General features: G+C 44.1%; 1 protein-coding gene across 6 annotated transcripts in view; it reads left to right on the top strand.

The window, feature by feature from the left end:
* The window catches only part of SFMBT2 (Scm like with four mbt domains 2), a 254,395-nt gene that overhangs the window by 203,712 nt on the left and 33,044 nt on the right, over positions 1-17,639 (top strand). For all 6 annotated transcript variants that reach the window (XM_021943027.2, XM_021943028.2, XM_009213935.4 and 3 more), the window contains 4 exons: positions 3,399-3,512; positions 6,812-6,854; positions 8,847-8,917; positions 11,932-12,071. In XM_021943027.2, the coding sequence (XP_021798719.1) occupies positions 3,399-3,512; positions 6,812-6,854; positions 8,847-8,917; positions 11,932-12,071 (368 nt within the window). The remainder of the gene's footprint in view (positions 1-3,398; positions 3,513-6,811; positions 6,855-8,846; positions 8,918-11,931; positions 12,072-17,639) is intronic.

A 17,639-nucleotide genomic window follows, 5' to 3' on the forward strand; every position in this document is an offset into this window, starting at 1 on the left:
ATTTTTCTGTAAAATCATACAGGTCTTCAGTGGAACATTCGGCTTTGCCTATGTACTTTTGGCCGTCCTCAAATAATCAAGGAGGAGCATGGTGGACATTCTTTCCATGGACTATTTGACATGCTCTTGGGTCTCCTATCTTGGAAAATAATTAGTTTGTTTTAAAAGATGGTTGTCTGAATCCAGCCAGATAAATGTAGATTCATAAGCTTGGTAAAGGGAAATGAAGAGTTGGTACCCATTATTTGGAATGGGATTTGTTCAGGGTCAGGAACACTTTCCCGGGTGATAGATAACTGACTTTTCCATCAGTTCTTATTTAATAGACACATGTGACCTCATAAATACTTGTTTAATTCGATGGGAAACTTGATCAAAGGATTCTAAAGTATGGTAAAGACGGACCTACCTATGTACTAATGTATACATTGTACTGAAGTATATATATTAAAGCCATAATACGATGTGATGTTTGAACTAGCAGAACATTGGAAGATGAAAGTCGTAATTTAGGAAGGTATAAGCCATATAGTTAGTTTTTTTGGTTTTTTTTTTTCTTGAGACGGAGTTTCACTTTTATTGCCCAGGCTGGAGTGTAGTGGCATGATCTCAGCGCACTGTAACCTCCACCTCCCAAGTTCAAGTGAGTCTCCTGCCTCAGCCTCCCAGGTAGCTGGGATTACAGGCACCCCCACCACGCCCAGCTAATTTTTTGTATTTTTAGTAGACGGGGTTTTGCCATATTGGGCAGGCTGGTCTTGAACTCCTGACCTCAAGTGATCCACCCACCTCAGCCTCCCAATATAAAGTTACTTTTATGCTTCCTTTTGAAGTATTACTTTTAATGACCTTGAAAATCTTATTTGTAGCTAAATACAAATCTGGAAATATAAATGTATTTAGTAGATGAATCTAACCTGTTAGCAAAATTTTTGAGTAGCTGAGAAACAAATGCTTTTTGGGTCTGCGGAGGAGAAAATGGCCTTGTGTATTGGGAACCTGCCCAGGGACCCACTTTGTTGGACTCTGGAGAATCAATCCCATACCCTTCAGGACAGGCAGAGGCACTTCCACATTGGATGCCTCTGGGGAGAGTTTCTTTACGTTTTGTCTGTTTTGAACATATTCTTTCTTGTTTGATTCCTTTAGCAATTAGGTTAAATATTGGTCAAGTCTTATAATATTAGAAAGAAACTATGTCTATTTATTTAACGTTGTTCAAAAATAAACCCTATAAACCTCCTAGCATTCCTTTAAATTCTATATTCTTTAAATTATAGGGGAATTAAACATTTAAAAAGACTGACAATCGTGATAATTGATTTGGGAACCAATCAAAAGTTCAAAATGATGAATGGCAATGATAGTATGTGTGTATAAGCACCTGCTGTCCATGTTCAGAGCACCTGAGATACACCAATATATTGGCTTAACTCTAAATTGGAACCCCACATTTAGCAACTAACATACTCCATCTTCATCATGTCTACTTGATGATGAAAAGTCAGAGCTGGTGGAGCTCGCACCAGATTTAGGACCATTTTGTGTTTGGTTGTTGGTATTTAGCTTCATGAAGTTACGGTTTTGGTGGGGAGGGAGGATGTGATTCAAAATTCTTCAGATGTCATGAGATGACATGGATGGTAATGGGACTCACCGCGTTATTTTCTTTCCCTTCCTCCCTTCCTCCTTCCCTTCCTCCCTTCCTCCCTCCCTTCCTTCCTTCCTTCCTTCCTTCCTTCCTTCCTTCCTTCCTTCCTTCCTTCCTTCCTTCCTTCCTTCCTTCCTTCCTTCCTTCCTTCCTTCCCTCCTTCCCCTTCTCTCCCTCCCTCCCTTCCTTCCCTCCCTCCCTCCCTCTCTTCCCCTTCCTTCCTTCCTTCCCTCCTTCCCTCCCTCCCTTCCCCTTCCTTCCTTCCTTCCTTCCCTCCCTCTCTCTCTCTCTCTTTCTCTCTTTCTTTTCTTCTTTCTTGACAGCGTCTCACTCTGTCACTTAGGCCAGAGTGCATTGGTGCAATCACTGCTCACTGCAACCTTGACCTCCCAGATGTGAGTGATCCTCCCACCTCAGCCTCTCAAGTTGCTAGGACCACGGGCACCTGCTACCATGCCAGGCTAATTTTGTATTTTTTGTAGAGACAAAGTTTTTTCATATTGGCCAGGCTGGTCTCAAACTTCTGGGACTCAGGCAATCCTCCTGTCTTGGCCTCCTGAGTAGCTGGGACTACTGGTGCATGCCACCATGCCAGGCTAATTTTGTATTTTTTGTAGAGATGAGGTCTTGCCATGTTACCCAGGCTGATCTTGAACTCCTGGGCTCAAGCAATTTGCTTGCCTTGGCCTCCCAAAGAGCTGGGATTACAGTCATGAGCCACCGTGCCCAGCCGCTATGTTATTTTCATCTTAGTTCTCAATGAGGAAACCAAAGCAGAGCTGGATTCAGGGGTCAGAGTCCATGGGTCACCGTCTATTAATGGAGCTCTTAACTCTTGATTCCTGGTTCAAAGTGTTTTTTTTCCTTAACTATTGATTTGGTGTCAAATTTTCTTCTTTTAACTGGTTCCAAATTTATTCTCTCCATAGCCAGAGCTCCTTGAAACTTTTGCTGCTGTTAAATCCAGACTTCTTTTCTTTCTCAGAGTTTCATGGCTGTGAAGCCAGGTCATCACAAGGCATGACTGTAATTATGAAATAGGGTGTGATAGTCATCAGGTCCCACTTTTTAGTGGGATCTTTTAGACATTGCTACATAAGTGACTTTTCCATGGCATGGCCAAAGTCTACCGGCCACAGACTGAATTCAAAACAAAGTAACTCCAAACTGATAAGTTGACACGTTTCCTAGAGAAGGGCCTTGTCCATGTACACTGCTCATAAACCTTGTTTTTGAGGTTTACTGGTTCCGTTTAGCTGTGACGTTTGACTTTCTTTCATTGAAGGTTGCCTTTACTTGGTGTTGGGTGGAGCACATCGTGAAGGCTTAGATGTGGGCCCTGAGGTCCCACCCCAAGCTCCGATACATTCCCTTAACCCCAGAGCTGTTCTTAGGACAGGGGGATGCCCGGTCTCTCTCTCAGCCAATCCTGCTCCGATGCCAATCTTTTCCTACAGTCCTTCTTCTTCTTTTATGTTTAGGGTGGAGTATCTCTGTTTTTCCAAACCCTCACTTTATTTGAACCCCTTTTATCCCTGCCTTTTTATATTTCAAGCATTTGTGTCTGTGATAAGACTAAAGACTCCTCTAAAGTCGTCTCCTCCATACGGCTGCTATTTTGTTTTTGTTTTTTAATGTATAAAGGAATGTTTTCCCCCATGTTGGGGATGCTCTGTTACTGTTGTCCTTCTGTTTCTCTGTTGGTAAGATCTGTTCGTACCTCTTTTCTCCACTTCTTCCCATGCAGGGCTGCAGACTCCTATTCCAGAGGTCATTGTCGATGTGGAATCCATGGACATCTTCCCAGTGGGCTGGTGTGAAGCCAATTCTTACCCTTTGACTACACCACATAAAACAGTCTGTAAGTGGTTCCCAGTTGAGGGGGGGTGGTGGATGGCACCGGTAATCTTCGTGAGTAAATTGGCAGCTTTATAAAGAAATTATAACCACGTTCTAAAGAACAAATAAGATTTTTGATTTTCCACTGAGAACCCATGTTTTCGTGATCTCATTTAATCTTTAAGTGTTTGTATGAAATGCTATCACAGGTTGACAAACTTTAACAGTGAAGGACAGTTGAAAGTCACAGAGAGGCGGAGAAAAAATATCTGAAATCATCACTCTCAGATTTTTATCCAATTCATTGTTTCGATGTGAAAAAAATAAGTTAGATACTATATTATTGTGTTATCATTTATTTAAAAGAACTGATTTTTCTCATGTAGCTTCTCCTAACAGAATCATAATTGGTTCCAATAATTTACTGACATTCTTATAAACACTTAGCCAGGCTAGGCACAGTGCCTCATTCCTGTAATCTCAGCACTTTGGGAGGCTAAGGCAGGAGAATGCTTGAGCCCAGGATTTTGAGACCAGCCTGGGCAACATAGTGAGATACTGTATATACATGAGAAAAGAGGTACATATATAAGGAAATTAGTCCAGCAGGATGGCACATGTCTCCAGCTACTCTGGAGGCTGAGGTAGGAGGGTTGCCTGAGCCCAGGAGGTCAGCGCTGCAATGAGCAAAGATAGCATCCAAGCACCAGTAGACTCCAGTGTGGGTGACAGAGTGAGATTCTGTCTCAAAAAATAAATAAACAGTCTACTCTTAACAGTAACTAATAGCTGATATTTCAGCTGTACTTTATAAAGCGTATTACCACACATCTCTTTGGTTACAGAAATACCAAATAACCAATATTAACAGTTAAACAACCCAGTAGTATGCCCATTCATACATGTGTGCACACACACGCATGCACATTTAAATACATGCAACAATTTTTTTTTTAGACAGAGTTTCGCTCTTGTTGCCCAGGCTGGAGCACAATGGCCCGATCTCGGCTCCTGCAACCTTCCACTTCCCGGGTTCAAGTGATTCTCCTGCCTCAGCCTCCCGAGTAGCTGAGATAACAGGCATGCGCCACCATGCCCAGCTAATTTTATATTTTTGGTAGAGACGGGGTTTCACCATGTTGGTCAGGCTGGTCTCTAACTCCTGACCTCAAGTGATCTGCCTGCCTTGGCCTCCCAAAATGCTGGGATTACACTGTGGCCGTGCCTGGCCAACCGTGTGTTTTAACATATTATTGTAGGTTATTATCACAAAATGGTACCATTTAAAAATCTTCTAGCCTAATAAATCATTGCACTTATTATTCTACCCTAATGCATATCAGAAGTGTTATTTAAAATGATGAGTCCTTAGAGATTACAGGTTTAACTGTTAAAGAGATTCCGTCTCTGTCATTTTCTTGGTGGAATTTAGGCACCAACGTAACTTCTTCCTAACAGCCTGTTCTGTGGCCACTTCTGAAGACTCTCACAACATTTGCTGGAAACACAGTTCCATTGCATAGCTGACTTCACGTTCCCCAGTGGCAACAGAGTTTCAGGGCTCCTTTAGTTAGCATTATGAAGAGCACCAGAGGACATTATGTGTGTGAAACAAGCAGGTAGTTCACATTAGAGACAGCTGGATTCTATGGGATTCTCCTTTTCCTAAACCATCCTGCTCAATGGATCTGATTCAGTTGGAGTAATAGTTTCCTCTTACTTAAAAATATTTCTAAAACGTTGAGTGTACAACAATTATTTTAATCTCGAGGACATTCTTTTCCCCTGTCTCTTAAAATGATGCAGATTCTGGCCAGGCATGGTGGCTCACGTCTCTAATCCCAGCACATTGGGAGGCCAAGGCAGGTGGATCACCTGAGGTCAGGAGCTCGAGACCAGCCCGGCCAACATGGCACAACCCCATCTCTACTAAAAATACAAAAAATTAACCAGGCATAGTGGTACATGCCTGTCATTCCGGCTACTCGGAGGGCTGAGGCACGAGAATCGCTTGAATCTGGGAGGCAGAGGTTGCAGTGAACTGAGATTACGCCACTGCATTCCAGCCTGGGCAACAGAGTGATACTCCGCTCTGTCTCAAAAAAAAAAAAAAAAAAAAAAAGTGCTGCAGATTCTGACCTTGCTCAGCCAGCATGGCCAGTAGGTTCTCCCCAACCTGAGTGTTGTCCTGGGGTTGGGGTTCCAATCCCCTTTGTCCTTGTTGTCCCTCGAACAGAACCTGATGTCCTAGATCCTCTTCCTCCCCGCTTCACATGGATTTGGGAAGGTACAAGTGCTTTGGGGTTTTCTGTAGCACAATCACGTACAGGTTAAGGTAAACGCTGTAAAGTTTCCTCGTTCCTTAGGATTTTGGATCTGTCTGTTGTGCTTGGCTCTTTCCCAGGGGGTCAGGCATCCTCACCCCATTAACAAAGACCAGGGGAGACAAGTATTCCAAACTCACTTTTCACCTGACAGATCCTTAGTGTGGACCTTTTTGTAGAAATAACTGGAGTTGAATGGCCAATAGTCAAGAGTAGGTGGGATCTTATTGAGTATTTTTCTTATTTATTTTTGCTTGCATTTCTTGCACATACATTTTGCTTTAAAGAGGCAAACTCCAACTCCAAACCTGCCAGACTCTAGCAGCTTTAGAAGTTTTGTTGGAATTAATGTATGCTTATGTTGGAAGATGTAGGAGTATCTGAGCCAAAGTTAGTAGATGCCAAAAGCTTTGGTCTATTTTTGTTAAGGTGATCCGAATCAGTTATAAATATAAACTGGAAATGTTCTTATCCAAATAAATCACTATTTGCTCATTTATGTCAATGTTTGACCAGGCCTATTTGTGAGCTCCTGGTTCTCCTTTTGTGAATAACATGTCTGAGTTGAGATGCATGCCTCTGACAGCACTTTGGGAGAGTGCTGTGATGGTCACATGATTTGCTTCATCACAATTTTTCTCGGAAAAAAATCATTCTGGATAATTGCTTGCAACAATTGATCTGAACGTGTGTGCTTATGTGAGATACAGCAGGTGTACTCTTTTGCTTTCTTAGATGCACGTTTAAAAATGAAGTAGCTAGTGTAATGATCAGATTACATGAACTAAGTTGTACTAAGATCTGACATCTGGTGAGTTAACGTCTGTCCTATGCTAGAAGAAACTGATAGGAAATTGTGGCGTGAGTGACATAACTTTTCAACATTTAAATTGCTACTTTAAAATGGGTACCTTTTTACTTTATAACCTATTTTTTAAAATGGACTTGCCCCACTAACAAAGCTGACTTTCTTTTTTCCCCTTTGCCTTTTCTACAGCACAAAAGAAGAGAAAGATTGCAGTTGTGCAACCAGAGAAACAGTACGTGCTTTTTTCCTCCCCGACTGTGCTGTATACCGATAAACTGTAGTGTCTTTATGGAGGATGGGAAGCATGGCTGTGTTTATTGGTGTTATCTAGCAAATAGCACCCAAGTAGAGGTAGCAGTAAAACTTAGTGGCTGTTATTTGTTGTGTACCCGTTATGTGCAGGACACAGTGCCTTCTCCCCAGCGCACTCACAGTCCAGATTCCCATGGCTCACTTTTTATTCCACTTCGACGTACCTGGGGAGGGCCCCTGACCTACACACTGAGAGAAATGGCTGTCTGTGCTCGCAGTTCTCAGCATCTGCAGGGGCCCCACGTGGCAGGTGCAGTTTCGACTCGCAGCCCCTCACCACACTCAGAATGCTGCTGCTTACTCACCTCTCCTAGAGTAGCCCGGGTTTGGGAGTCAGAAAACTTCAGTCCAACCCCAGCTCTGCTGAGTGAACCTGAGCAAGTAGCACTGGTTCTCTCCCTTTCAGTGCTCTGGTTTATAAAATGTGATTTGAGGTACTTAGGAAGATTAAATTAGATTCCATTTGAAAAAAAGTGTAGGCCTTAAGTTGTAGGCTGAACAAATACAGATTATGCCCTGTCTCCCATTTCAATTGTGATTTCCTATGGAAAGAGGGTGTCCCGCATTTCAGTTGTGACTTTGTGTGGAAAGAGGGTGTTGGCAAAGTGTGTCCAGGCAGGCAGTGTGTTTTTGGAAAGTTGTGACTGCTAGTAACATTTGTAGATACTGAAAAGTATTTAAAATAATGCTAAAATGTGCATTCCATGCCAAGTGATTCTGCTTCCTTAAGTAAATAAAAATACACTGGTGGAAAGACAGCTGAAAACAGCGTTTTTCATGTGCAGTAGTCGAGTTTAAATTTAGATAAAATGAAATTGAACTGTAACTGCACTATTTGAATGAGAAGAACAGTTCTGTAGGTGTTTTTTTGTGGGTTTGCTTCTAAATGCAGTGTATGCGGCTCATAACCAGACTCCATGTTATCCACCTGATGTTGAAGTAGAGAGATTTCATAACACACCTGTGACTGAATCCAGACTTGAATCCATCACTGCTAAATGCGCAGCCCATGGATTAACGGTTCTTACCTTTCCCGTGTGTCGGTCACTTAGAGAGCTTGGAGCACACGGATTGCTGGGCCCCATCCTCAAAATTTCTGATTCAGAATGTCTGAGATGGTGCCCAAGAATCTGCATTTCTAACAAGTTCACAGGTAGTGTCAATGCTGTGGGTCTGGGGGCCCCTCTTGGAGAACCACTGCATAGATGGCCTTGCTACGATCTCTTGTAAAGGTTGACTTTGAGCTTAAGGAGCTTTTCAACCATGTGGTTTCTATGCCACCAACCTAGACACCCCTGTGAAACCTAGTGCACCTCTTTTCCCCTAAGGCTGCATTTTAAAACACCTATTTATTCAGCAGCATTTTTACTGAACTATAACAGAACTCTGTCCTGGACTAAGCCTGTATTGCATTTGAAGACTCGCCAGTTTATAGATTTTCTTTTAGGGTCTTATTTTTAGTGTGGCCATGACTCACAGGGGCCCGGAGGTCAGAAATCAAAGGTTAGTGGAAAGTGGTTTTCAATTAGACATCGAAGTGGAAAAGTCTGACTTTAATCCAATGTAAGATAACGTTTCTTCGTGTTTAAAATATAATTGAAGACAGTATTACAATTCCATAGCAGGAGACAAGGCCAGAAGCAACCTGGGAGAAACTCACTGCTCAGTGCCAGCCGCTCAGGGGCAGATGTCTTAGGCTTTCCAGGGCCATCCAAAGAATTGGACAACTACTTTTCTGAAATGCTGTTTTCATCTGGTCTTACTGGCATTGCTCCCATGCACACATTCTGTTCTATGGTCCTCTTAGCTGAGATTTCTGGAAGAGTCCTTTTAAATTGCGATAAGACTTTGGAATGTAGTAGTTCCTTCTAAAGCTTGCAGTCCCTGATCGTTTTATTTTCTCTGTTCACAGATTGCCGCCCACAGTGCCTGTTAAGAAAATACCTCATGACCTTTGTTTATTCCCTCACCTGGACGCCACAGGTAATCGGTCCCATTTAGGGGTCTCTGTGCCTTCCCGAGTGCAGCCGGGAGCAGAGACATGTACATGTTTCTAGGTCACTGTGAATACATCTCAGTGTTGAGCCTGTTCCGTTTTTCTCCATTGCCACTCATGAACGGATACCTACTTTTTAAAAAGAAAAGTTTCTGAGCTAAATTCTCTGTGCCTCTTCTTTTCTGCTTTTTGGCCAGTAGTTCTAGATAGCTCTAGTCTACAGAAAAACGGTTTCTGTGTGACTTGCAAATGAGGAGCCAATTTAGGGCTGTGTATCATGGGGAAAAGGAAAGTGTTGAAAATATCATCTCATTAGGCAATTTCTTTTTCGACATTTTATTTCGGTTCCACTTGCATTTTTCCACCTACTGTTAGTATTTAAGTCGCCTCTGGCTTTTGAATTGTTCCTTAAAACCCTCTAACGAGCTGGTTGTGAACAATATATGTTTTTTAATGTGTAAAGTCTTACATCCTACAATAACCTTTGGAAATACATTTGTGAGCTACCCTCTGACCATGAAGTCTGGTAATAGACACATTTGTACTTTGTCATACTTGATTAAAAAGTCTATAAGCCAAAATGAAACCTGCTCTGAATTCCAGGATTAAAGCCAACATGTCATGGAAGAATCCTGCTAGGAGATTATCTTGGTAGTAAAGAGCTGTTTTATAAGTAGATTTAACTAAAATTTTGTTTTTCTACAGGCCTGGTAATCTAAAGGCAGAGTAATCCTACCAAAAAATTTCCATGTAAATTCTGCTGTGGACTTCATTATTTTGACTGTTTTATATAAGTCAAACTTTAGAATGGTTTTAAAAGAACCTTGCCAGCTACACTTTCATAGTCTATAATTGTAATTTTACTCCTTTTCTTTTATATCCAGAAGAATAACATGTCTGCCTCCTACCTCTGCTGGTTCTTAGTTGAAGTCTTTATGAGAACAAGCCTTCCTAGACTGTTAAATTACCATCCCAAATTAATAGCAGTGGTTTTGCAGAAATTCCACTGTGAGTGTTGCTTAGCTTGGCGCTTGGGTAGAGTCAGGGTGGGGCAGTGATTCCCTTAGCCAGAAGTGAAACCTCGTTCTACGTTTATAGACATTAAGAAACTTTAGGCCCAGCATGGTGGCTCATGCCTATAATTCCAGCACTTTGGAAGGCTGAAGCAGGCAGATTCCTTGAGCTCAGGAGTTCGAGACCAGCCTGGCCAACGTGATGAGACCTCATTTCTACTAAAAAATACAAAAATTAGCCAGGCATGGTGGCACGTGCCTGTAATCCCAGCTACTCAGGAGTCTAAGGCAGGAGAATCGCTTGAACCCAGGAGGTGGAGATTGCAGTGAGCCAAGATTGTACCACTGCACTCCAGCCCAGGCAACAAAGTGAGACCCTGTCTCAAAACCAAAACAAAAAAAACAGTTTCTTTTTTTTTGAGAAAGAGTTTTTCTCTTTTCACCCAGGATGGATTACAGGCACATACTCCCATGCCCGGCTAATTTTTGTATTTTCAGTAGAAATGAGGTCTCACCGTGTTGGCCAGGCTGATCTGGAACTCCTGACCTCAGGTGATCCACCCGCCTCAGCCTCCCAAAGTGCCGGGATTATAGGCGTGAGCCACCACCTGTAAGAAAGAAACTTTAGATTGAGGTCTTATGATTTAATTATTCTGCTTGCCCATGGCATTGGAGACAGCAAGATCAGCAGCTCTCCCTGTTCCCTTTCTGAGTTGAAAGAAGAATATGGGTCATGTACACTTAAGCTGCAGTGAGGTCTACATCACCTTCATCAAATTGGCAGGATGGAGAAGTGCAACAGGAACCAGTGTTGGGGTGGGTGTCGGACTATAGGAGCCCTTCCATGGTGCTAACAAGAGTGTCAGTTGGGGTAGTCACTGTGAAGAACAGTGTGGCCATGTCTAGTAAAACTGAAGATACAGATACACAGAGGTGGCCTAGCCAGCCTACTCTTCTTACGCACCTGCAAGACTCTCTTGCCCACATGTAGAAGTTTTTCACAATCGTATTCATGAAAGCACTGTTGACAGTCCTGAGAAAGTAGAAACAACTAAATATCCATCAGTAAGAGACTAGACAGCTAAATGATACTATATTAATTCAACAGATTGAAATAAGTAAAAAAATGAATGAACTTTCTAGATCCGCATTTACCAACTTGGATATATCTCAGAAACTTCTTGTGAAGCAAACAAACAAAATCTCGCAGGAAATCATTTATGGAATATGTTTAAAATATCATATATTGTCATGCTTCTGTCTGTGGTGAGGCTGACACACTTGTGTGGCATGATGGACACCAGATTCAGGGTTGTGGTGACTTCTAGGGGTGCAGGTTAGGGGGGTCACTGGGGTGGGTGACACACAGGATTTCACTGTGTAGTCAATGTTTTTGTCCTTGAGCTATATAATGATTCTGGAGTGGTCATTGTCTTAGCTTTCGTGTCTTTTTGTGTGTCTTGAATACTGCATCATAAACAGAAAAGTTTGTTTATATGGCAGAAAGTATGATTCAGAATTTCCAAGGTATCATTAAGGATATCAAATGTTGCTTGTAGGCACATGCATGCTTCTGTGTGTGGTGAAGTTGACACACTTGTGTGGCATGAGGAACACCAGATTCATGCAATCTGGAAAAATTAACCAGAATTTCTAAGGTATCATTAAGGATATAAAATGTCCTGCTATTAGGACACAGCACCTCTTTCTCAAAAGAAGAAAATCATCTGTTTTTCTCTGCTCCTCTGTCACAATTTTCAACCAGAGTGCGGCTTCCTAATTACAGTTCTAACGACACTGGCCGTCACGGTTGTTGTGTTCATTTTGGGTTCCATTGCTTTTGTTATGCCTGACTCCCCATCAGCCATGACCTCGGATAGCTCTGTGTGCTCCTTTTCCCTGACCATGTGGATGAAGCAAGGGTCTCGGGGCCCCCTAGGGTCTGGGGCTGTGGTCCTAAGCATGGGCTGTGTTGCTCTCCCCTGCAGGAACCGTCAACGGGAAATACTGCTGTCCTCAGCTCTTCATCAACCACAGGTGTTTCTCAGGCCCTTACCTGAACAAAGGAAGGATCGCAGAGCTACCTCAGTCGGTGGGACCGGGCAAATGCGTGCTGGTTCTTAAAGAGGTAAAGCCCGTGCACAATCACCTTGGCTTATTTTAACAGGATTTTTCAAAAAGCTGTGGGCCCAGTTTCTGAAGGAGGGAACAGACATCGGAAGCAATTCAGTTGGCATTTACCGAGACCTCCTTTCTCTCTGTCCTGGGGGCTGAAGCCAGAGATACACAAACAGAAAAATGATGCTCTGACCCATGAAAGACTCCCCGTCTAGGGGGAGGGGACACACATCTGCCTCCCCTCGAATTAGGGGGAAACGTTGCACTAGATTTGAATGAAGTGCTTTGGAAAGACAGAGGGAAGATTGTGTGTGGATTGAGGGCCTAGGATTGGAGTTGAGGTTTCCAAAGAGGTAAACCAGCCTGGAATGGCACAGAGGACTTCACGAGGCAGCAGAGGGTATTATCACTGAGAATGGTGCTCCTTGGCCAGGTCATGGTGCTGTGCCATCTTTTTGTTTCATCCATCTCTTCCCAGCACCTGGTACGTGCACACGGGAGGTAGTGGTAAGTATTTCAATGGTCTCCAGGTACTTTGATGAGGTTTGTGTCATGGGTCACATCCAGGCCCATCACTTGGTGGCTGTGGCTCCCCATTTGTCCTGCTGCCTTCGGGCGACGACCTGCAGAGAGAGGTGAATCCTGAGGATGTTGATGAAGGCTTCTTCTCCGTTGCATTTTTCTAGCATAGCCTCAGACAGTGCTTGGAGACAGATTGGAAATTTGGAATAGTTTCCAAACTCTTCCTGGAACTCTCTCTGCTCTTTTCTTACCCATATCAGTGCTTTCTCTGAAGAAAGAAGATACCAAATGGATATTCTCTATTGCCACTGTACCATGATGAATGTTTCTTAAAATTCTGCAGACACAGCAATCCATTGATCCATTGAACAAATGTTTGTTAGGTAACTTTGAGGAGCCAGGCACCATTGGAAGCACTGGATTAAAAAAGAAATAGACTCTGCCTTTTGCCTGTTGGGGTTTCCTGCTATTGTTAGGGAGATGATGTAATCCTCAGCTTGATGTACAGTTGGGGGTCTGAGAGAGAGGCAGAAACACGGTGCCCTGGGAACAGAGTGGAGGACAGATATATGGCAAGTAACATTTCATCTGGCTTAGGCAGAGTGCGTAGGATCCTGATTGCACAGTGTGGGCATGGCCACACAGGTGGGCATTCAAGGTGTGTTCCAGAAAGGAAAGTCAGGTATAGCTGGAGCTTAGGAACTGAGGCTGGAGATAAACAGTGGCATAAAAGGATGCATTAGATTTTGAGAAGAAAAACAGGAAGCTGGCCTGCCTTGACGCTTCAGTGTGAGGTTGGATGGAGCAAAGTGATGGGGCCTGTTTGTGAAAGGCCTTCTCTGGTATTTTAAGTGATTTGGACTTGAATCTATGGATGGAGCACGAGAGCCTCTGTGTGGTTTTTAAATACCATTTCACTTAATGAGAAGGAGACCATTGAAGCAAAGTTAGAGGGCGTTTGCTCTTCCTGGTCATCAGTGGTATTCATAGTTAAAGACCTTTATATTAGAAAAAACGTCTGCTTGAGAGAGGAAGTAGGGGTTACAGTTTAGAAGAAACCTGTCAGAAATCGACGAGGCTATTGTTATGATCATTTATTCGGGAGCATGTAGAATGCTTAGCAGGTGATCCCTGCCACACATGAGCGTCCAGTTGAGTGGGAAAGATGAGTAGGTAAATAGAAAGTAGCCACACGGTCCCAGGTTCCTGGCATGCACGCTTTGAGATCACACTGGAGGCATCCGCAGTCTGTGGGGACCGTGGAACAGGTGGCCTGCCCCAGGTAGGGAGAGGAGCGGGAACAAGGCTGGGGCATCTGAGGTGCAGGGGATGAAAGAGGGAAGAGGAGAGGATGCTCACAGCACCTGAAATTTGCAGACTGCATGGGATGGACCCAGAAAGGGCCCTTGTTCATGTTTAGAGTCTGTCGCAGGCCTGGCCATTGTACCAGGCCCTTCATACACATCTTCATTTAGCAGCAGAGTGGAGCTGCCTTCCTTGTAACTAGCTCATTTCTGCATTTGGCACCATGTCTTGAAATCAAACAGTACACATCTCACTAAGCGTAAGTGGCGAGTAGATTCAATACATGAGAAATTTACAGCTAAAGAAAATGGTGATTGAGTTGGAAGGGCCACACCCTAGGAAGGGCTCCGCAGTGTGGTTAAGCGGCAGGACCGCTAGTTAATGCTAAGCGAATAAATTGGCACAGATTGGAGAGCCCTATAGATATTAAACTCAATCCAAACAGAAATCAAGCCAGGATTACACATAAGAATTTCTGCCACCATAGGAAATAGGACCCTAGAGCGAGAATTGACTTTCTTCTGTCTGCCACAGCTGTCAGTCTGTGAATGGATTTCCACTAGGGCGATGTTGTCTGCCTGTATTTCTGCCTGGTTTTGTTGTGAGTGATAGGATGAGGACACAAAAACACAAAATTACGGAGAGCTGATGGCCTTTTTTGAAGCTGCCTGCAAGCCTGTTTCACATGACATGTTCTGTTGTTGAAATGAGACCTTCCCTTATCTGCCAGCTCTGTTAACAAACAAGATGACCTTGGCTTCAGCCTGTCTTGAGGGGCTGGCTGTTTTACTTTACTAAATGATTTTTTTAAAGTCAAGAGTAGTTACCCCTGGTCAGTTCTCCGATAGGTGCCCGCAGCCAAATTTAAAAGTGAGGCCAGAGCAGTTTTCTAATGACAGAACTAGTTTTTTGCTGATGTTTGAAAAATGCGTGTGGCAGGAAGAAAGAAAAACAAACAAAAAAATAGGTGAGTGCTTCAGTTCTGTGAGTGCAAGAAAAATGTAAGTTCCACCAAGTTAATATTTATGCTAATGCTCCTCTTTCAGTACCAGAACCTCTGTAGCTTCAAATTTCATTTTGGTTAAAGAGAACGAGGTAATGGAAGCAAAGACAGAGTGCATTGCTTTTCCTGGCCATCGGTGTTATTAGGAACTTGAACACTTTATGTGTAGGAGATGTGCAGTGAGAGCGGTTTACGCTGACCTGTTCTGCCAGAAATAGACAATGTCTCGGGGGGTGGATGCAGACATGGTCTTTGGCAAGGTTCAGTGCAGGCTTCAAAGTCTAGTTCTGGGTTCTATCTGAGTGGACCGCTTTACAAGAGAGGACGAAGTTTCTGGTAAAAGTGGTCTTTAATGCATGGCTCTACTCACTTGATGGGTGTTAGAGCCGAGTGGGGTTTGGAGGGGACCACGAGTGTGTCTGGCCCCAATTCGAGGGGGTGCAGTGAGGAGAGGTACGGGGACCTGGGAGAAGCTGGAACCAGAGTCACTCACTGCTCCATTCAGGTGCAGATGTATCCCATAAGCAAACTCAGAACGAAGCAGGCCTTGGTGTGGAAGGGCAGGCCCAGCCAATGACCGCCCCTCACATGCTGGGCCTTTTACAGGATGCCTGTGCCCAGCTGCACGGAGGGTAGAGTTGTTAGGCACAGGCAGTAGTGATGCTGTTTATCCTAAGTCACATGTCCATACTCAGTAGGGTCATTGTCCATTGGGATCATCTTTTCCTATCTCAAATCCTTCTACCCTATGCCTCCCCGAGAGTACCAGGGTCCCCAGAAGAGAGATAAACTATGGATCTGTGTCATATCAAGAGATTGGTTGCCTCCTATGGCCAAAAGAGTGTTGTCAGCTGTTGTGTTCCTTTGCATTGCACGAGGTGTTCAGGAAATTTTTGCCTTGTAACGTACATACCGTCTCATGAATCACCAGGCCTGTAGTCCTCACTTTATAGACAGTGCGTCAGGCTAGTGTCTGCATGTGAAAGAGAAAGTGAACGAGTGAGCCAGCCTGGGCACAAGAGGCCAACAGGGAGTGGAACATCTAATGTATTTACTCATGCCCGTGGGTCCTGGAGTGACTGTTTCAGCTGCAGACGCAGACCCGTGATGAAGGTGAGAGCAGACCAGCCAAGCGCTCCTGGCAGAAATGACTCTGAAAACACCCACCTGGGCAGGGCGATGGAGCCTCTGCCTTCACAGGAACTCCAGACATCATGGGGGGTTGGCAGGACAGTGTCCTTGGAGAAAGTCCCAGGGTGGCTCTCGGAGACTTGGGGAGCCTCGTGGTTTTCCTTAGAATTTATTTGGCTTAAAATATCAGTATGTAAATGTCAGTGACAGTATGTAACTTCTGTTTTTCAGAAAAAAAGGGAAACATGCCTTTCACGTGGGGCATCTGTGGGTGTCCCTTTGTGGGTTTTCCGCATGAGTTTTGGGGTGCTGAGCAGGCGAAGGCTCTCCGATTGCGTTCGCTCGGCAGCAGACCTGTCCTGTCCTGCGTGCTGCTTTTTGGCAGTCCAGGTTCAGGAGCTTAAGAGAGGAACATTTATAGAAAGGAAATCAATGAGCTGTAACTTTCTGTAGAAAGGTAGAAATAGAACACCTGATTTTCTGCTCTCTTTTTTCTTCTTTTGGTGCTTAAATGTTCAGACAAAGCCCGGGAAGCCTGGCACCCAGGACCCTGTGCAATGAGGCGCTTCTCAGGCTTGTTTTTTTGCTCCAGTGTAACTCTCCACCCCGTTCACCAAGATGCTGGTGAGACCACGGCACTCAGCTGAGGTCGAAAGGCTAGGTGTGAAGGCGTAGACCAGCAGACTCAAAGAAATAATGCTGCACCCCTGGACCAGAATGCAGTGTCCCCCGAACCCCCGGCCCTGAGTCAGAGATACCCCACTGCAAATAGTGATGTGACTCCCAACCCCCAAAGGGCTTCAAGTGACTCCAGCTCCTGGTCACCTGCAGTTTTGGATCTTGCAAGTGGGACCTGGCAGTTTGGGATTTGGCCTCCGCTGTTATTTATGGTTTCGATTTCTGCCCTGTGGTTGATTCTTTAAGTGATTTCCCTCTGTCTTTTTGTTTGGGGTGTGTGGCTCTCACATTTGGGGAGTCTGTCGTGTGCTGTTTGAATTTCCCCTTCATTGTGGAGCTCTGAGCATTTGTCCTGGGCTATCAGTCTCAGCAACTTGTACCTAAAAACCAGAAAGCTTTCTGGTGGGAACCCTGAAAGTCGGCTGCCCCAAGCAGCCCTCACTGTTCATAAACTTGACGGTAGGAGAAGAGCTTTCATTCTTGGAAGCAGCCATACGTTTCTCGATAGCACCCAGGGGAGGCAGTGTTAAGGGAGTAGGAATGATGGTCTTATATCGAGGACTTTTCCAAGTGGTATTGGACAGAGGGAATGTCTTACCCAGCTGACCTCGGTGAAGTCGGTGCTCAGAATCAAAGACAGATGCAGACAGGCCTCTGGAAGATACTCTGCTGTGTTTTTGTTGCTGCTGTTTTAAATTTATGCCGAACATTAGTTAACCCACTAAGTATAATGTACCAAGCTTGTGGGCGGGTGTAAACTAACACACTCACATAGTCTGTGGTGCTGAGGGAAGGCTGGCAAAGGAAAAGTGCACATTGTTTTTGCTTGTCAGGCTTTGATTATTTTCCCATAGAGAAGACAAGATAAATTTGATGAACTTTCTTAGCATAGCATAGGATAAGATTTTGCAGCAATGAAAAGCAATAGCAAATGATAAC

The sequence above is a fragment of the Papio anubis genome, chromosome 11 (genome assembly GCF_008728515.1).
Source record: "Papio anubis isolate 15944 chromosome 11, Panubis1.0, whole genome shotgun sequence".
Taxonomy (NCBI): domain Eukaryota; kingdom Metazoa; phylum Chordata; class Mammalia; order Primates; family Cercopithecidae; genus Papio; species Papio anubis.